The sequence below is a fragment of the Panthera onca genome, chromosome A2 (genome assembly GCF_046562875.1).
Source record: "Panthera onca isolate mPanOnc1 chromosome A2, mPanOnc1 haplotype 2, whole genome shotgun sequence".
Classification (NCBI taxonomy): domain Eukaryota; kingdom Metazoa; phylum Chordata; class Mammalia; order Carnivora; family Felidae; genus Panthera; species Panthera onca.
The window spans coordinates 105,473,958-105,496,226 of record NC_138340.1 but is presented as its reverse complement, the minus strand read 5'-3'; the positions used below and the strand labels follow the sequence as shown (position 1 = coordinate 105,496,226).

General features: G+C 35.6%; 1 protein-coding gene across 1 annotated transcript; it reads right to left on the bottom strand.

Annotated features, from left to right (window-relative positions):
• Positions 1 to 17,989: 17,989 nt before the first annotated feature.
• Positions 17,990 to 18,904, bottom strand: LOC132674602 (taste receptor type 2 member 2-like). Its single transcript, XM_060627192.2, has one exon. The coding sequence runs from the start codon at positions 18,902 to 18,904 to the stop codon at positions 17,990 to 17,992; it is 915 nt and encodes a 304-aa protein (XP_060483175.1).
• Positions 18,905 to 22,269: the final 3,365 nt, after the last annotated feature.

Genomic DNA, 22,269 nt, shown 5'->3' with positions numbered 1-22,269 from the left:
GTCAGAGAAAGACAAATATCGTATGACTTCACTCATCTGAGGAATTTAAGATACAAAACACATGAACATAAGGGAAGGGAAGAAAAAATAATATAAAAACAGGGAGGAGGACAAAACATAAGAAACTCTTAAATACAGAAAACAAACAGAGTGTTGCTTGAGGGGTTGTAGGAGGGGGAATGGGCTAAATGGGTAAGGGGCATTAAGGAATTTATTCCTCCAATCATTGTTACACTATATGCTAACTAACTAACTTGGATGTAAATTTAAAAATTAATTACTTAATTAATAAAAAATAAATAAATGATGCGTGCATGTGTTAGAGAGGGGAGGGAAGCATCATGGCTACTGCAAACATCTATTCAGCACCCTTGTCCCAGCACTCACTGGGCTAGGGCTAGGAAACCAAAGATAATTAACTTAAAATCAATGTCCTTAAATAAATGAGAGGCTATTTGGAAGAAAGACATGAAAACAAAAAAATAGAACCTATTCATGTGATAGATATTGGAATAGTGCTGTGAGAAGCAAGGAGAATGAAGGGCTAACTCTATCAGGAAAACAGAAGTGACCTCACAGGAAGTCATTTGGACTAATCTTGAAGAATAAGTAAAAATATTCCAGGTTGTGAAGGAAGTAAACAATATTTCATCAAGGCACAGAAGGTAAAATTTGTTGTAAGCTATTTCTGGGATACCTATGACCACCTAAACCTCCGCAAGTGCATTGTAGCTATTGTTACTAGACTCTGGATGGGAATGGTGGATTTGCTTTTGGCTGACCAGGGCAGGGAAAGTATTGGCACATTTCTAGGATTTAATGTGTTTGTCAATATGTTACTGGAAAATGCCAATGAATTTGAAATCTCCTTGGAAACAGGGATACTTACCAATTAAATTATATTTGGTTAGGTGGAAATGATATAACAACACTGGTTCTTGGGAATGAGAAAATGAGGTGGTATGAATTTCCTTCTCTTGTGCTACAGTTTATATTGTTTGACAATAACATTAAATAGAGGATCTTTAGAATTCTAAATGCTAATGTGCGGTAAGATAAAGTTGTAAATGAAGAGAAATTAACTTTGAAGATACATTGAACATGTCAACTTTTACAAATTAATAATAAATATTCTGTAAAATAAAATGATGAATTGCTTTTCAAATTCTAACATAAATATTTTTATTTTTTAAAATGACTGGCACATTGAGAGAAAAGCAAGAAGCACAATGTGGTAGGAATTTAGCCTACGTATGTGAGGAGACAGTGGAAAATAGTATGATATAGAAAGCTGGAAAAATCATGTGGGGGGTACCTGGGTGGCTCAGATGGCTAAGCTTTCAACTTTTTTTTTTTTTTTAAGTTTATTTATTGTTGAGACAGAGAGAGAGCATGAACGGGGGAGGGGCAGAGAGAGAGGGAGACACAGAATCAGAAGCAGGCTCCAGGCTCTGAGCCATCAGCCCAGAGCCCGACGCGGGGCTTGAACTCACGGACCGCGAGATCATGACCTGAGCTGAAGTCAGAGGCTTAACCGACTGAGCCACCCAGGCGCCCCTAAGCTTTCAACTTTTGCTTTCAGCTCAAGTGATGATCTCGTAGTTCGTGGGTTCCAGCCCCACTTCAGGCTCTGCACTGGCAGCACGGGGTCTGCTTGGGATTCTTTCTCTCCCTCTCTCTGTCTTTTCCCTGCTCTCTCTCTTTCCCTCTCTCTCCTTCAAAATAAATACATAAAAACATGAAAAAGTTTTAAAAAGAAAAATCATTTGGGGTTATTTTAGCAAAGGTCTCTCATGTCACAGTAAGAAATTCGAACATATCAATGATAATGGAAAATTACTTAATCAGGGTGAGAAATGTAAAAGGAGGAACAGTACATAGAAAAAGATCATCATAATAAATAGATTTAAATAAAATATACATACATTATATAACAGTAATTATAGGCCTGTGGCTAAGTCAACTTATCTGCAATATTGCTATGTAACAAACTATCACAAACTCAGGGACTTAAAGTAAAAAAATCTTTTATTTTTTGCCAGAGGATATGGGAAGAGAGAATTGAGATTGACTTCCAACAGGTACAAGATTTTTTGTGGGGCGAGACGGACATGTTCTGGAATTAGAGAGTAATGATGGTTTCACAAGGTTGTGAATATACTAAAAACCACTAAATTGTACACTTCAGATTGGTAAGTAGTGAATTTTATCTCAATTAGAAAAAGACAAATTTACTATTAAACCAGGTTGAATAAATTTTAATATACACAAAAGAAACTTTTACCAAAAAAAAAAAAAAAAAAAAAAAGACCACAGGTGTTACCTAAGTGAGTCTAGTTAAATTTTGAAAGCAAACTATTTATCTGATAAGGGATTAAAATCCAAAATATGTAAGGAACTCCTACACTTCAATACCAATAAAAACAAATAATCTGATTAAAAATTGAGCTAAATACTTGAAGAGACATTTCTCCAAAGAAGTTATACAAATGGCAAACAGGCACAGAAAAAGATTCTCAATATCATTAATCATTAGGGAAATGCAAGTCAAACCACAGGATAACATCTCACACATGTTAGTATGTCTATAATAACAATTATAAAAAGGCATTAAGTGTGTTGATATGGAGACATTGGAACACGTTTACACTATTGGTGACAATGCAAAATGGTGTGGCCACTATGGAGAACAGTGTGAAGGCTCCTCAAAAAATTCAAAACAGAAATGCCAATGATCCAGTAATGACACTTCTGGGTGTCTACCCAAAAGAATTAAAATCAAGATCTCAAAGAGATATCTGCACTCTCATGTTTATTGCGGTATTATTCACAATAGTTAAGGTATGGAAGCAATCCAGAAGTCCACTGATGGATGAATGAATATCTCTATCCATGTGGTTCACACACAAAATGGAATATTATGCAGCTTTAAAAAGATGGCAATACTGCCATACGCAACAACGTGGGTGAACTTGGAGGATGTTATGCTATGTGACATATGCCAGTCACAGAAGGACAAATATCGGATGATTCCATTTGCATGAGAAATCTAAAAAAGTCAAACCAGAAACAGAAAGTAGAGTGGTGATTGCCAGGATCTGGGCGGGTTGGGGGGGGGGGGGGCGGGGTAGGGAGGTGAAATGGAGAAATGCTGTTCAACAGGTATAAAGTTTCAGTTATGCAAGATGAGTAAATTCTGGAGATATAGTGCACAGCATTTTGCCTAGAGTAACAACGCTGTATTATGCACTTAAAAAATTGTTGGGGCACCTGCGTGGCTCAGTCAGTTAAAGCATCAGACTCTTGATTTCGGCTCAGGTCTTAATCTCATAGTTCATGAGTTCGAGCCCTGCGTTGGGCTCTGTGCTGACAGTGCAAAGCCTGCTTGGGATTTTCTCTCTCCCTCTCTCTTCCCCTCTCCTATCACTCTCATTCTTCTTCTCTCTCAAAATAACTAAATACACTTAAAGAAATAAAAAATAAAAAATTGTTAAGATGGTATATCTCATTTTAATTGTTCTTACTACAATCAAAAAATAACTGAACAGAAACAAACAAAAAAAAAAAAAAAAAGAGGGAGAGAGAATAATGTTCATTACCTGAGTAAGAAAGTTACAAGTTCCCCAAATACTCAAAACATGTTTTGTTCTGTTGGTAAATAATACAGTGAAAATAAAGCAAATTTTATAAATAGGGAGCCTCTTAACATTCTCTATAAAATTATTGTAAAATAAATTAAACTTAAATTATCAAAATACCACATTAATTAACCAAGTATGTGGAAATAAGGATGTAGGAATATTATTCTCTGAGCAATGCCTAAAATATAAAGGGTAGTAAAATTTAAAAAAAACTGTAATATCATGCTTTTGTGTTATACTGTAAACAATAGGAATGTCTGCATAGAATTTTAAAAGATTTGTAAATAAAATACATTTAAAAAGAGGTGGAGGTGAGTTTGAAGGTTGACTGTCCCCGTTCAAGAATCTTTTGGAGAGGAGAGTACTCTGGCCCACACTTGAAATTTTTATTTCTGTTATCACAGCTTTCTATACTTAAGAGATTGATATGCATGATTTCTCATAAGCTGGGCTCTTTGACATAAAAACCACTTAATTAATTCTCCTTATTCAGATTTTATTTTCACCAAATCACCGTTAGATTGTAGTTTGACTTCACATGTACAGTAATCTACTGGAAGATAATGAGCTACAAAGAAAATATGAGTTATTTGGTTTATTTTTCAGGGAGTTTAATCAGGTTACATGTTTGGTGTTTATGTTGGACTCTTCTGAAGTCACTAAAGTTGATGAAAATCAAGTCCTTACCAGTCAAATGGTTGATTTGTTCCAGGTATATGGCTTTTTTTTTTTTTTTTAATTACACTCTTGCCTCACTCATGACCCTACAAATTTCTGTAAAAATATATATTTGAACTTCTAAGGAGCACTGAAGCCTATTCTTGGAGAAAATGGTGCATGTAGCTATCTCTTACAGGGCTCGGAATTCTGGCTGCACAAGGGAACTGATTCATAATCAGGGTTTTGTAACCTGTTGGAATGAAAAGACATTGAGGTTGAGGATGTCAATGAGTGAGATAGGGAATTTATCTCACCAGGACACACAGTTGGAAAGAAATGATGCCAGGACAATCATAAACTGGAAGAATAAAAATAGGTCAAGACCCTGGAAGTCTAATTGATTAAAAAAAAAAAAGTATCTTGGCAGTAAGAAAGCTCGACAGCCATCAAAATAAGAGGCTGTGGTTGGGGAATATAGTGCTGATCTAGATCTCTTTTTGACTAGGTAGCTGGGAGTAGACACGCTCATCAGTCACCTTGCTGCCGCTGATAATGTGCCTCTGTCTCTATATGTCTCCGGGCTTCCTGACTACCAGAAAATTGTTATTCATCATATTTTAAATGGTAATAAATTCTGTCCAGTTTTTACCATACTTCATTTTGTCTTGTATTTATTTATTTAGTATTAAATACTATTCATTTGAATAATATGTATACAACATTAGGCTTTTATAGTACACAATTCATGTATTAGCATGTATCGTTTTAGACCCTAGGTATGCCAGAAGAAGGAAATCATCTGGAGATCTAGTCAAATGATTGAAGCCTGAGATGGTGATATCACATCATCACACTTACTTTAAGTGGAAAAAAAAAACAACAACTATAACTTAGAGAAATATAAAGTTATGAGATGTGTGGTTGAGGAATTCTGAAAAAATAAACTAGCAATATTCTTATTCAGTCAAATGTTTGATGGTAAATGTTGATATTACAGAATCTATATTTTGGACAAGATGTCTCACTGAAAATAAACGAATAGCTTAATTGAATTTAGTAAGCACAGTTACTGTTCATCTATAAATTATTCTTATCTATGAAGGATCAGTTTAAATGCCATTTCCAATAAAAGCATTCCCAGATCCCCCTATAGGATTCATCCCTCCTTCTGAAGAGCAATGGAGCTTGAAACTGCATTTTTCCTTGTATCTTGTATTAAAATTAATTACTTACAATATCTGCCTCCAGAGGCACCTGGATGGCTCAGTCAATTAAGTGTCTGATTCTTAATCTCAGCTCAGGTCATGATCTGACTGTTCTGTTCATGGGGTCGAGTCCTGCTGTCAGTACAGAGCCTGCTTGGGATTTTCTCTCTTCCTCTTTCTCTGTCCCTCTCCCATTCATGCTCGCTCTTGCTCTCTCTTGGTCTCTCTCAAAATAAATAAATAAATAAATAAATAAATAAATAAACCTAAAAAAAGACCCAAAAAACAAAATCTGCCTCAAAATTAGATTATAAAAGTGTTGAGACAAGAATTTCTAGGTTCACAAATCCTACATAGGGTTCAGCACATGTTGAGTTGAGCCATGTGAAATTGCTGTTATTCAACAATTTTTCAATCTTACAAAAATGCAAATTTTATGTGGTCCAATGATAAGAAAAATAATAGGTACTCTGTGTTAGCCAAAATCTGAAAATTGTGGATTCCGTTTTGAAAACTGTATCTAAAACCCCGAATATCTAATCATAACTTTTTCCTAATAATGGAAAACTTGTTAATAGTAATGGCAATATAAAATATAAACTTTCATTTAAATTTATCCCTCAAATATTTTCAACTGGAGAGTCACAAAATATTTTTATCTGTTTTTAATGAGCTGCTAATTAAAAAGAAATACATTTCTTTGGTTAGCAAATGTATGGAAATGCAATCTTCTTTTGCTTACATATCTGAATTTAATTTTGTAATATTAAGTATTTGAGGTAATAGATAAATAAATAGATTGATCTAGATATATATCTGACACATAAATGCTGCCAACATACAAAAAAGCATTGTAAAATAGTGTGCTATTAAGAGCACAGGGAACCACAAATTTGTGCATATTTATAAATTCATTAAAAAAATTCAGCACTTTCTTCCTGCTTGGCTTTCTCCTTCTTACTGTATTTTTCATAATTTCTCTTCTACAATGTTATATATAAAGAAATTGTTTCTTTCATAAATAAATTCATCTATCTCATATAAAATACATATATTTCAAAGAGCTAGTCAAATTGACAAACTAGAGTAAAAATAAATACAAAGCAGGAGCATTCATTAGAAAATCAACAACTTCACTCACCATTTGAAACTGAGAGTTTTTTGTAAAAATTTCTAGGGCAGTATGTCTCACAAATCTTTTCTGCAAAGCCAAGCAAGACTAAACAAACACATAGTTTATAAGGGAAACTAGCCCTTGCTTTACAAAAGAACCCGAAGTGTGTTTAAGTTTTAACCATCTGGGTTGCTAAGAAACTGAATTAATTTCCTAAAGGACTCAAGTCAGAGTAGGAAAAAAAAGTGAAAGTGGGACCTCTAATTGTTGTCTAAAACCTAGCAACAAGGCAACAACTCCCTTGCTCTTTTTTGAAAGGCTGGAAAATCAGCATATTTGGAAGCCCAATACTTAGTAAATATTGAGAGAAGAGAGAGACAAATTAATTGCACTCCAGTGCAGTTTACTAAATAATAAGTCTTTACAATTCACCTTTTGTTATTTGTTTAGTAATCTGTTTTATAAGTCAACGTGAGTTTGACACTTGATACAAACATGATTTGAGCAGTTGTTTCAACTCTCTTATTAGCTTGGGCTTAAGAAGGTTCCAGTTAATCTCCTCAATGTTCATTTATAAGGCAAAGATTAGAAGTTCTTCCTAACTCATGACCTAACCTACTGATTTCTGTGAAATAATTTAAGGAGAAAGCTGTTTTTATTAATCAAATCCTATACTTAATGGTAATAAGTGTCCAGGGAAATTTGAAAAAAAAAAAATGTTATAGAAAAATTTCAAACATGTACAGAAGTAGACAATTGTGTAATGAATCACCATGGAACCATGAGTCAGCTTTAAAAAGTTTCAATTTATAACCCAAACTGATTCACATATAGCTCCAATATATCTCCTTCCATTCTGCATATTAATTTGATGTATTGCATCATTTTATCAGTGATTACATTGGAATGTTCACTCTAAAAGATAAAAAATGATTTTATTTTTAAAGCGTAAGCCCAGCACCACTACAATATCCAAAAATATGAATAGCAATTCACTGATATTGAGTATCTAGGCAAAATTCAAGTTTCCAATTAGCTTATAATTTTATTTTTACTTTTTTTTTAAATTTGTTTGCTTGATTTGGACTACTCTCATTTAATTTGAAATTCCCTATGATCTGAGTGTTAACTTCTCTTTCCTTCATATTTTTCTAATAGGATGTTAAATTTCCTGACCAATCACTCCTAATGGCTGGAGTCTTTTGACTATATAAACCATTATTTCATTTATAGTGAAAGTTTGCCACTGGGTGGCAGTGTGTTACTTACAATTTTATCTCCATTTATAACCTAAGCCACAAAGATCGATTTGCCTGTATTGTTTTTCCCAGTGTTCAATTTTACTGTTTTTTTTTTTTAATTTTTATGAAAATGACAGTAGAATTGAACGTACTAAATTTTCTACAATTTTGGAAATAAAATTAACCTATCTTTATGCTACCTAATTTTCTTTCTCTTTCTTGCATAGAGATGCATGATTCTTTCTCAAAAATATATGTTCAGGTGTGTCTATTTGTGTTTAGTTTACTAATATTAGTTGCCAAAATACATACAGTGTGTCCCCAGGTTTCAAGAAAATAATAATCCGCTAGAAAACATACAACCTATGAGAATACATCACAAAACAAAGTACTAAATGTCAAGAGATCAGTCCTGACAGGTACTCTCATGAAAAACTAATAAGGATAGATCATGGAAGTTTGAGAACATCTCCAAAGATTTCTTAGAGCAACTAAGATCAATTCTGATCCTTGTTAATAAAAAGGAGAGAAAAGGAAGGTGGTTTGGATGGGCAAACAGCATACAAACTACTAGAATTCTATTTAATGCTTTCACGAGCACCTTTCCAGAATATTCTGAGAGGGAAATATTATCTCATAGTTAAGTGTCTTGAGTTATGTATGGGACCGTCCAAAAATCTATTCTTTGGTAGATAATTTTGAGTTTATAATAAAATTTTACTGCACATGAGTATCTGTGGGCTGTCCGAGAATCTGTTGCTGGGCCTCCATAAATTTAGGGAGGTAACATGTTATGGCAAAGTAAAACCTCCACACTCTCACTTTCATGTTTCCAGGTAACAAGGAATATGCACACTTGTAAAGAAGTTACCAGAATAACATATGTTTATACAAATGAATAAAATTAAAATCCACTGGAATAATAATCTTGTCATATAACTAGTAACTGCAGTTCAAAATACACTATAAATTAAGAAGGAAGTAAAATAGGTTTTAAATTATGCTCAGAATAAGAAAATAAGAATGAGGGAATTTCTTTACTTGGGCAGGAAAAAAATTATCTTAACCGATACCATAAGGGAGCTAAACAGATTAGCTTTTATTTCATCTCCTTTCTTTATCAAAGGGAATAATTTCCACACTGAAAATAACAAACATGAATAGGAGAGAATTACAGCTTGACAGAGATGAAGAGATAATAAAATAACATAGTTATTTACATGAATTCAGGTCCATAAGACTTAAATGCATTACATTTAAGAACAATGGGAGAACTGGCAGTAGGAAATGAGGTGGCATCTTTTGAAACCTTAAGTGACAAGGTTGTATAAGAGTAGAAACTGGAAGGGTGGTGCCTGGGTGGCTCAGTTGGTTGACGACCAGCTTTGGCCCAGGTCCTGATCTCATGGTATGTGAGTTTGAGCTCCCCTCTGGGCTTTGTACAGACAGCTCAGAGCCTGGAGTCTTCTTCCGATTATGTGTCTCCCTCTCTCTCTGCCCCTCCCCCCTCCCCCGCTCTCTCTCTCAAAAATAAACATTTAAAAAATTAAAAAAAAAAAAGAGTAGATCCTGGAGATGAGACATGCCTGAGTTTACCCCCAACTCAGTAGTGCAAGGCAGGCTTCTGTGTGTTCGCCACCTGACATGTCACACGGTGTGGATTGGGGAATGGATTTTATTAGGGTAAAAACTAGACAAGCAAAGATCGGAGGAAAAGAGGACTTGAGTTTTCTGATCCCCTACTATCCTCTAGAGAGATGATGAGGGCCAGGGCCTGATCTTGGACACTCTGCGAGTGAACATTCTGGGTGATAGGAGTTCCTCCTACTGCTCTTATCTTTTGCAGAGCAAGTCTGAGAGCAACTTCGTCAAAGGGGGTGGGGCCAGAGAAAACTGACTAACAAATTATCTGGGCACCAGCCTTACTGAATTTGGATGCCAGCTGTTCACAGGATTGTCCAGGAAAGACAGATGCTCAGCATCTGATGACTCTGGAGGTGTGTGCAAAATTGCATTCCTATTTTTTGAGAAAAATACTAAGGATCTAGTGGGAAGCTGAGATTGGAAGCAACCCCTCCTGTTAGGAGGAGGGAAGAGCCTCCCTATGCTAATTGTCTCATTTTCCAGGTAGATCAAGGTGAGCTCTCAAGGGCATTTTAAGACAGCCATGCTTGTTGTACCACAGAACCTCAGTAAATTTTAGAATAGATTTTCTAACATGATTAGTTATTGCTGTAGGGAAGTGGTGCTTTCTGATCACTACCAGAAATGAAGATACATCCATGGTAAGTTTATTTCCAACACAGGGCCATGTATGAATAAAGTAACTCTAACTATATGGGAGGCCTTCACACTGTGCTTACATTAACTGTACTACCCTAAGCCCGAGAATGCCTGGGTTGGTATTATTTATGTTCAAAGCTTGTCTGTTGATTTGTGTTTTGGTTTGTTTGTTTTCCTTTCTTCTAAAGGGCCTCTCAAATTTACTATAGTTAAAGACTTTCTCCATCAGTCATCTATGTTCAAATCACACCAATAGAAACATGATCCCTTGATGAAGTGGGAGTGATGTTTCAAAGAAGGACTTACCTGATTCCATATTTAATTACCAGGCCAAATATCTACAATATACAACAGTACCCCACAGCTGAAACGAGAACCCAGCAAGATGGCGAACACTGCCTTCCCATCCCCCTTTCTGTCATACCCCTCAGCCTCTTGATATCTTCCTTCACTCCCATCTTCAGGAGCTATTGACTTTTGTGGTTCCTCCCTCTGGTGGTTACTACTTCTTGTTTTACCACATCAGTCAGCCTATTGCTTTTTATAGAGGCCAAAATTACTTTCCTACCTTTATACCAAATCAAAATACTAACCTTGTTTGTCACTCTAAACTAAAGCATACTTTACCTCTTTTCTCAAAGAATCATTATAGAATTTTAGTTCTATTTGTCCAATTTCAAAACAATAGAAAATTCTATTTAAGAAATAATCTTCATGCCTTCCACATAGTGGAAATTAAATTATTTTCTTGACTTATTAAATATCTGGACATACAAGGTCTTTGCTGTTATGCTAGACACTGTCCTCGGTGTTCTACACTTGTTAACACACTCAATCTCACAGAAAGCTTTAGAAATAGGTACTTGTATTAGCTCATTTGACAGATGAGGACACACTGAAGGAACGGGTCTAATGACTTGCTCAAGATTACACAACTAATAATCAGATGGCTCACGATGAAAACCCATCCAATTTGGCTTCAGAGGCCAGGTTCATAGCCTTCACAATATACTGACTCTCAATCCGTAGTTCCCAAAGTGTGGTCCCCAACCACCAGCATGAGTACCTTTTGGAAACTTGTTAGAAATGCTGATTCTTGGGGCACCCGGGTGGCTCAGTCGGTTAAGCGTCTGATTCTTGATTTTGGCTCAGGTCATGATCTCACGGCCACAACATGGAGCCCTGCATTGGGTTCTGCGCTGGGCATTGAGCCTGCTTAAGATTCTCTCTCTCTCCCTCTCCCTGTGCCCCTCCCCATCTTGCACACGTGTGTGCCTGCTCTCTCTCTCTCTCTCTCTCTCAAAAGAAGAAAAAAATGCTAATCCTCAGGCTCTAACTCTAGTAAGTCAGAAACTGTGGAGGTGGGATGCAGCCAACTGTGTTTTAAGAAACCCCCCAGGTGATTCAGTTGTCTGTTTAAATTTGAGAGGCTCTGCTTTAGAGAATAGTGAGGGAATTATTGGTGTAGATTCTAAAATTCCTTTCATACGGTAGCAAATCCTTGCTTTTTTAAAACATGTTTCATAACTAAAATTATTATAGAAGCTTTAACACATTATAGCACATGTAGTACAACACTCGAGAATACTGGCAGAGCTACAGAAATTTCTTAGAAAACTTAGTATATATTTGAAAAGCAAAACCAAAACTTGTTAATAATTTAAAGATGGTTTAAGGAAAAAGAATTGTCATTTTATTTTACTTCCATGAATCTAGGTATTGAAAAAACTCTAGTAGACCATGATGGGGAAGTAAGATTTTTAAAAAGGGACATAAGCACAGACTTTGCAACTTCTTAAACTAATTAGTAAAACAAATCGCAACCACCAGGGTCTCTGAAAATGCAAATAAATTGGAAAGTTCAGAATCATCACATAGAAAACTGGGTCAATAAAACCCCATCCTTTCTAATTCCCATTAATTCCATGGAGTATCATTTCCATTGTCTTTATCACCTCTGTAAAAATATATACGCTTAGGGAAATTAGAGAACAATATTTGGCATACACTGAAAGAGCATTTATTAATGTAACTTATGTATTTTGAGCATAAAATGTTGTGTGCTCAGTGATACTGTAAGGTATCTGTTGTTATAATTTCCCTGCATTAGAAATTAAATATTTTCTTACATTCATCTTTCCCATATAACATGGCCTCATAACACAATGTTATAAGAATTCCATTAATGACTAATTCCCCTTAACTTGAAGCATGAAATTGGCTGTTATTTTCCATGTGTCAGGGAGCCTCTGTACTGAGGAATCTGTGACACACAGCAGAACCCCAGACAAAATCTGCAAAGTTAGTATAAGATACTTCTATTTCCCATTGTCCCTGGACATCATACTGAGATCATCCCATTCAAGTCAAACACATGGAGAAATAATTTGCCAGAGCGCACATCCTTATTGTAATTGATCTACTCTTTTCTCCATGAAATCAGGGGCCAACTAACTGATACAGAGCTAATCCATGCTATTATATTATCTCCTTCTGAAAACAATATATCATATCATATTAGGTGCCACTAGTAGGTGTCAATAGCCTGTTCACAACCCCAGAGAAATTTGTATTACCTCTTTTAATCCTGAAATTACTTATGTGAAAGTTATTGGTAATTTTCCTATTTATTCCTTCAGTAGAATCCAGGAATCTTGTCTTATAAAATGGAAGGAATTCTCATACAAGATTTTGCAATTCTTATTATTTCAAAACTTTGGGTAAATATGTGTGGGTATATGGAAGGAAGACTTTTTTTTTAATGTTTATTTAATTATTTTTGACAGAGAGAGAGAGCACTCAAGTGGGAGAGGGGGAGAGAGAGAGAGAGAGAGAGAGAGAGGGAGAGGGAGAGGGGGAGGGGGAGGGGGAGGGGGAGGGGGAGGGGGAGGGAGAGGGAGAGGGAGAGGGAGAGGGAGAGGGAGAGGGAGAGGGAGAGGGAGAGGGAGAGGGAGAGGGAGAGGGAGAGGGAGAGGGAGAGGGAGAGGGAGAGGGAGAGAGATGGAGACACAGAATCCAAAGCAGCCTCTAGGCTCCAAGCTGCCGGTGCTGAGCCCGACATGGAGTTCAAACCCATGAACCGTGAGAACATGACCTGAGCCGAAGTCGGACACTTAACTGACTGAGCTACCCAGGCATCCCTGGGAGGAAGACTTTAATTTTCAAAAATTCTACTATTTAAGTAGTGCCAGAGAATAAGTACAGGATTAGCAGGATTAACTTGGAAAAGCCTTCTTTCTGGTAACTTATTTCCAATGGTTAAAGCTAAAACTTTTATTGATTAATTAAATATACATTGTCTAGTGTTGAGATGAGTAACAAGGACCTGTGTCTATTGAGGAAGAAGCCAGAAGAAATAGAACAAACACAGATGTTCTCAAACTCATTTTCTGATTTGAAACAGCTGTGATGTGCCTAAGAACTATAAACATGCAAACACGTGGACCTCTCAGTGTGCCTACATAATTGACTCTTAATATTTACTTATTTACTGAGCAGTGTACATTTAGTCTTGTATTGTAAAAGACCTCATCCACATATATCAAAAGTCTTCTTTGACATAAAATTTCTATGGGAAAGAAAGATCAAATATCTACAGGGAAGATAGATCAAATTCTTATTTGTGGATTTTAAGTTCCCAATGACTTGAAAAGTCTTCATGGGATCTGTGGGTATCCCTTGCCTTATCTGAGTCCTGAAAAATGAGGTATTATGGAAGCATATGGATTCATAATAATCATGGTGCCCGATACACCAAGATGCTTTCAGAGAAACTTCCCTGCTCACAGCCCAGCTGAAGCTACAGGGAGCCCTAGGTAGACCAGTGGCTTTACCTTCCAGATTGAGTCTGATTGGTTCAGATTTGGACCCCTGACCCAAGTATAGCCAGTACCTAGATATGCCAGGGAACCTAATGATGGCCTGACAACAATGACAGATGTGTAATCAGATACACCCTAGAAAAATTTGAATTGAGGGAAATAAATCAAATCACACACGCCAGTATGTGTTCAAGTATAAAATAGAAAGAAGTCATGAGGTACAGTCAAGGTCCAGAATGGTAGAGTTAGTTGTATTTATGATGAAGTAGGAGTTATGTATAAGCAGAAAAAAAGTATTTTTTTTCAACCATATATAGTGAGAGAAGGAAAAGTAGGTGTGCAGGGAGAGGTTGACTCATAATATTGGATGAGCATTAGAAGAGATTCCACAAATTATGGCTGTTGAGCTCTGTCTATAGAGTTTCCTTTTACTCAGCTGGCTTCAGCTTTTATTTTTGGATTTCATGACAGTGTTTCTTCTTTATCATTTCATGTGCATTCCGCAGGTCCCTTCGTACATTAGGTGACTAATATGTGAATCAGTCCCTTTCAACCAAAAAAGTCTAAACGAAAGTTGAGCTATAACTTGAATATTTTGTGAAGGAAAAGAATGTCTTTTAAATGCCTTAAAATTTTTCTCCCAAGAAAGACTTTACATTGACATGAATATATTTTTAAGGCTTCCATTAGTAGCATTAATATTCTATAATGTGGTGGACCACAAACCCTAGTCAGTAAACAAGTTACATCACAATCGCCTACATGGTTACTATATAGATTTTTGGGCTCCATCCCCAGAGACTATAGTCAGCAAGTCTAGGATAAGCCTGGAAATCCACAATTTAAAAATAGTCACTAGGTAACTTTGTTGCACAGTTATGTTTAGAAAAAAATTAGGAATTTAGATTTAGAAGGCCTGATTTGGGTCTAGATAAATAACCTATTCTTTTGTCTTTCCAAGTTTAGATTTCCTCATATTTACTACACATAATAATACTCTCTACCTGGTTGAGACGATCAGTGAGATAATATACACCAAAAGTAAAGCAATTCTGGAATAAAAGTTTAATTACCTGATTACTGGAATTCCTTATAAATGCATTGGTGCCTTTTCATATAGACTTGATGAAATCCTGAAATGCCTGCCATGCCACAGCCCCAACCCAAGGAATTCCCAGCCCATGGCATCATTACAAGTTTCCCATGCCAATAGGCTCATTCCAAGGGCTCCCATGCCCATAAACCTATGTCAAGGAATTCTCGTGCCAAAATTTTTCAAGGCATTAGTACCAATTAGGTTACTATAAATAGTGATAATAATGATAATAACAAGAGTATAAATAGTAATAATAACAAAAGATTCTCCTAGTTCTTTAATTGTAGATTTTTTATTTCATTTTTTGTTTGAGTGCTCTCCTTTTCATTTTCTTCAGTAATATAAACTTTATTTTCAACTCTACTGTTCTCTTTGTTAATGAAAATACAAATTAATGATACATGAATGGTTAAAAACAAAATTACAGGGGCACCTGGGTGTCTCAGTAAAGCATCCGACTTTGGCTCAGGTTGTGATCTCACGGTTCATGATTGTGAGCCCCGCATCAAGCTCTGTGCTGACAGCTGAGAGCCTGGAGCCTGCTTCAGATCCTGTGTCTCCCTTTCTCTCTGCCCCTCCCCCGTTTGCACTCTGTCTGTCTCTCAAAAATAAGTAAATAAACATTAAAAAAATTAAAAACAAGAAACAAAATTACATCCATAAAATGAAACATTATGAAGTTGTTGCAAATGCAAAATTTCACACATGTAATTTACATCAAAATATAGCATAAAGTATATATACAGCACAATCTCCATAATGTCATAAATTACATCACATACATGTATAGTGGTATTTGCATATGTATGTACATGGATGTCAACGCTGGAAGAATGTATATGAAAATTTGACATGGGATTCTATCAGGTTCACTTCTTACATTTCTTATTTTTCCAATTTTCTACATTAACTATGTATTATTTTACAAGTTAAAAAAAATTATTAAAATTATTTTTAAATTAAAAAAATAAATGAACATAGTAGAGGATATAAGTGGCCCAATGGTATCAGACCTCAATATGGAAATATCTGTCATGACTACCTATGTAATTCAGGCACTGGCACCAGTGAGACTTTCACCTTGGCCTTAGAACAAGGGGCCATGGGGCTTCTCCAGGATGATGCACAGGTCGTTGAATAACCTAAGGAGTAGGTTCCAGTTACGCAATTGTCCTGAACTCAGGCTGTAAACATAGTGAATCCTGTTTTTCCCAGGGGAGAGTTTAGTCTTACCTGACTCAACGAGTGAGACTGGCATGGTAATTTCCTGGAGTCAAGTGATATTAAATTGTAAATTGGGGGACCTATGTTCAGATCACTTCAGACTATTAGCAAACCAAATATGAGATAAATATAAAAAATAAAGGATTTGACCAAATAATAGAATAATTCAGAGATTTTGAAATATTTTTAAGTTGACTGTTTAAGAACATAATACAGAAAGGTCATAGGATATCATTGATTATAGGTTGAACATTGATTGTTTTTTATCATAAATTTCAAGATCTAAAGTTCTATAAATAAGAATGGGAAGAAAACCAAATAAGAGAACACTGGCTTTAGAGACATAAGAGCCACATTTGAGTTCCAATTTCTCCAGTGAGTATCGCTGATGGACTTTAGGTATGTGTAACGACCTCTTCAAACCTTACTTCTGCATGCGGAAACTGAGATAATTCCACTGCCTATTTTACACAATGTTCTGAGAATGAAGCAAACGATTGTGTGTAAAAATATTTTATAACATTAGAAAAAATCCATGTACACACACATCTAGGTTTGTTTTTTTTGTTTTCATCCTTGCAACTTCTAAGTCACCTAATCACAGTTTATTTACAATTAAAAGTAACTACAATTCTTTTTATTTGTTTGTTTAGGAGTCAGGGTTGCACAAATTCAAAATAGATATCGTGAGATGTAAAATATGACAAAAATTATTTTTCTTTCTTAAAGCAAGACTATTTATTTATAGAGCAGAATCCACTCAACTCTACCAACATGTTTCAAAACTTTTACCTTAGATCTTCAAGTCTTTTGCTGATGCCATACCCTGGGCAATATTTCCAGCTGGAAGAAATTGACGCACCAGTTAAGGGGTTAAGACATCAGCTAAACATTTTCCTACCGAGACTTCAATGTCAACAACCTCACTCCTATTCTCTCTGGGCAGGAGTTTAACACTTGAAGGGACGAGAAAATATTTCTTCATCTTGTAAGAGATGGAGACCATGGATTGTATGTGTATATGCACATAAATGCTAGCTCTATTTGCATCTTCTCATTTACCAACTTGAACTAGTAACTGATATCAAAAGCAAAGTTAGACTTTAATCTGCATATCTGGGTTCATTGCCATGACATCCAGAAACTTTCAATATATAATTTGAATTTTAACAATAGTTACACTAATGATGCTCTTTGAAAAATAGTTATGTTTAACCAAATAGACAAATTGGTTATACTGTTACACGTCTTAGCCTAAATCAACGTGATTTTGCTCATCTAAAACAGAAGATTCTCAGTGACCTGAGTAAACAGATAACAGAACTACTTTGGTTAACCAAATGAAGTCTTTTTACTTCTCTGATTTTTTTTTTATACAACTGCCACTCTACTGCAAATGTTAATTATTTGAATGTATTAGTATCATAACACTTATATATTTTATGTATATATTTATTCATATATGTTTTAAGTATACAGTCCCTGGGGAAAAAATATCCTATCCATCCAACATCAAAATTAGTGCTTCACATGTCCTGGGGGTAGAAGAGGAGAAGGAAATTGCTAGAAAGAGAGCACACAAAATACATAAGTAAACAAAAACAAAATATAAGTCTATCAAATCCACGTCAAACAAATACACAATATTTAACATTGCTTCTGCTCTTCATTGAACCTTTCTTCTTTTTCAGGATTGTTTGTATTTCATTGATTCTTTTTGAGGCAGAGAAGTCTCCTGAATGGTTGTTGGAATTTAGAATTATTCAATATGATTATAACTGAATGTCCAGAGGGAAATGCTGCCATTATGTCCTTTACCACAAAGAAGCACTGACTTCCGTAAGGAATACTGAATGTCATATTGGCCATGAAGGCAGCAAAATAAGAAATAAAGAAGCAAAAGAATGTTATCACTGTTTTTAATGCATTTATATGGGCTTCTGTGCTGGCATTTCTAACACCATGAGATCTGTTTTGCATCCGATGAGTGTGCCTATAGAGAGAAATGAATAACATAAAAGTACACATCACAAATATGGCTAGTGGAAATAGTAATGCCAAGTTGACAAGAAGCACTCCATTAATTGGTCTTATCTTGAGTTCAGTCTTCTTCAGCGTGGCATTCTTGAGGAAATCATTATTGTTCGTGTTTTTAGGGTAACCTACATCCAAACACACAGCGGCAATGCTCATGGAGGCCAGCAGGCTTCCCAGAAGCAGCCAAGGCATTAACTTTGAGATCCTGAATTTCAGCCAAAGAAAATAGGATTGAGTGAAGCCTGATATCTTGAGGCAGTAAAACACAGAAAGGCAGGTGGCAAACCAAAGACTGACAGAGCTAAAAAACATCCAAAAGAACAACATTGCTGCACCATAAATTTTTACCCTATAAAAGAGTGGAAAGAACACAGAGAAAAAACTTTGTACCATTAACACCATCAACAAACCAAATCTCGATATCCCTATACATATGCAAAGAAGTTGCATTGGTGTTAGCTTTCTGCTTTTGATCAATTCTTTACCGTTGATGATTACAAGAAATCCATTTACTGTAATCCCTGTGATAAATTCTGCTGACATGATGATAAGGTGAGGAATCGCTGACAAAGAGGAGGCCATGTTCCCTACCATAAATCTTAGCTTTTTCTTGTGGAGGTGTTAAATACCTCCACCAGATGATCTTGCAGATAGGAACATAGAGCACTGAGAAATCTGATCTTCTGCCAATTCCTGGATCATAAGTAGACTCTTGCACTAGATTTTTACCGGAAGGAAGAAAATCAGAGGGACTACTTTTTGAATCTGGTGCTCTTCACAAGAAACTGCGAATGCAAATCCAAAAATTTGAATGAAGGTTGGGTCTTCCAATTACATCCTAGGGAAAAATGCCATATTGGCATTCATCAGTTCTCATTCGTTTTCAATTTTGCTGAAAAATATGATTATAAATATATTTTATTTAGCTTACTATTATTTCCTTTTTGCCTTTTATTTTTTCTTAATGACAAATGATACATCCTCAAGACAGACAACTATTTTTATTATTGCCACAAGTATCCAACCTCAGACGTGCCTCTCTCCTCAATACACTTTTTTTTTCCTAATAATAATTCTAAGACACTTTAAGAAATGTCCTCCTCCCCACTCCCTACTCCCCCCACCCCACAAAGGCAATTTCTTCTCTAGACTTGAAAATTATTTCCTGAAATGAAGAATCCTTCATTCCCTTAAATGATCTCTCATATTTTTAAAGTTTTATTTGTAGAATTCTGGCCCGAGTTTCAGCAAACTGCAGTCATAAAAGTAGTGCATAACCAGGATAAAATTCTCATGCTAACGTCATCTAATGCTCCTGTTAAAGAGTATCATTTGAAAAGGTTATTGAATCTATTATTACAAAGAGATGTTCACATAATCTTACTGAATTATAAATACATTACATGTGCTAAACCCCAAAAACCAAAGCAAAAAAAAACGCAATTTGATTAAAAAATGGGCAGAAGGTCTGGATAGACATTTTTCTAAAGAAGACATACAGATGAGCAAATCATTAATTATCAGGGAAATGCAAATAAAAACCGCAGTGAGATATCTCGTCTGTTAGGATGGCTGCTATCTAAATGACAAGAAATTACAAGGGCTGGCAAAGATGTGGAACAAAGGGAACCCTTATTCACTGATGGTGGAAATTTATATTGGTACAACCACTATGGAAAACAGTGTAGAGATTATTCAAAAAATTAAAAGTAAAACTACCATATGATTCAGCAATTCCACTTTTGGGTATTTATCTGAAGAAAACAAAAACACTAACTCAAAAAGACATATGCACCCCCATATTCATTGAAGCATTATTTATAAAAAATATGGCAACAGCCTAAGTGTCCATCAATGGATGAATGGATAAAGAAACTGTGATACATCACACACACACACGCACACACACATATTATTCACCAAGAGAAAATAATGAAATCTTTTCATTTGCAACAGCATGAATGGACATTTAGGGCATTATGCTAAGTGAAATAAGTCAGACAGGAAAAGACAAATACTGTATAATCTCTCTTAAACGTAGAATCTAAAAACAAACAAATAACCCCTCCCAAAACAAACAAACAAAAAAATAAAATCAAGCTCATAGATACAGAGAACAAATTGGTTGTTGCAAAAGGCAAGGAGTAGCAAGGGAGACAAATGGGTGAATTTTTCTTTTTTTTAGTTAAATGAGTTGATTTTTTTTATTTTAGAAAGAGAGAGAGAGCAGGAGTGAGAGAGAGGGGAAGAATGAGAGAGAGAGAGAGAGAGAGAGAGAGAGGGTGGGAGAGAGAGAAAGAGAGAGAGAATCGTAAACAGGTTCCATGCTCAACGTGGAGCCCAACACAGGGCTTGATCTCATGACCCTGGGTTTAGGACCTGAACCAAAATCAAGAGTAGGACACTCAGCTGACTGAGCCACCCAGACATCTCTGAACAAAATTTTTTTTTAATGTGTGTGTGTGTGTGTGTGTGTGTGTATATATATATATATATATATATAGTAAGAGTATTAAAAATTCAAAAAGGAAATAAGTGGATTTGCCACCCATTGTCCACACCCATTCATGTTTTTTTAAAGCCTCTTAGGGTCAGTGCTAGAATGTACATTCACTAGCCATGAAGGTAAATGTCAGTGCTACCTCTGAAACATTCCCCTGAGGGCTTCATCACCTTCTCCACCTATCTTCTACACATCATAGCTGTTCAAAATGCAGCAAGACTTATCCCATCTCTAACTTTTCTAAAATGTTTGTTTTGTGACCTGTACATCACTTTTGCCTCTGGTCTCTGGACTTGCCATCCTCCTTGTCTACAAACTTTGACTTTGCCCAGTGAATGGTATTAGCCAGCCCCGTGGCCTCCAGGAGTCTATTCCCAGTTCTAGGTACAGGTGAAAAAGTGTCATCTCAAGTCTAAAACTCTAGACTAGTGTCATGATTGACATGAGGAAAAGAAAATGAAATTTGTACAGTTTATAGTTTTGTGTCCTAAGTTACATCTCTGGGACTTGATTGTATGTATTGAATGAAGCATTTAAAAGGATCTGATAACTGAGTTTTCAAGTACTGTTTACTTCTACAGAATCTAGTTCTTAGTTAAACTAGAAATCAAATCAATTATAGTCTTCCATTTCCAGGAATTCTTTAAAAAAATTTTTAATAATTGTGTTTCATTCAGTGAGCTTGTTGAATTAAAGGTGACTGAGAAAATGGTGTAGAACAATTTAGCATATACATAACCAGCCAATTGATATTTACATGACAAATTATTAACTGTGCAATGTTAGACTAAAAATCCTAAGATATACTGACTATTGGGGAATTTTTTTTTATTATCATAAATGTTTATTCCCTTTTGCCTATATTGGTACAAGGCGTTACAGAAAAGATATATGAATATACCTGAAATATATCCTATTCTAGCGAAGCAATGGGGATTTTTTTGTATTTCAAATATCTTCACCATGATAATCAGCATCTGGGGAGACAGCAATAACATTATTTTCTTCATTTTCAAGTGATAAACTAGGGTAATAAAATATGGAGCAATATATGGAAACTCTTATTAGCCAAAAAAAATAACAAATCAGATTAATTTCTTACAATAAAGATTAATTATAATTGTAACAATACTTTTTAAAAAGCACTTTATTTTTTAAATTTTTATTTATTTATTTTGAGGGAGAGAGAGAGTGTGTGTGTAAACAGGGGAGGGGCAGAGAGAGAGAGGGAGAGAGAGCATCCCAAGCAGGCTCTGTGCTGTCAGCCCAGATCTCATGAACCGTGAGATCATGACCTGAGTTGAAGCCAAGAGTCAGATGCTTAACTGACTGAGACACCCAGGAGCCCCAAAGCATTTCATTTTTAAAACTGCGTTTATAACAGCTACTTCACAAGACACAAATGCTATAGGTAAGTAAAAACTTAAAATATGAAATCACACAA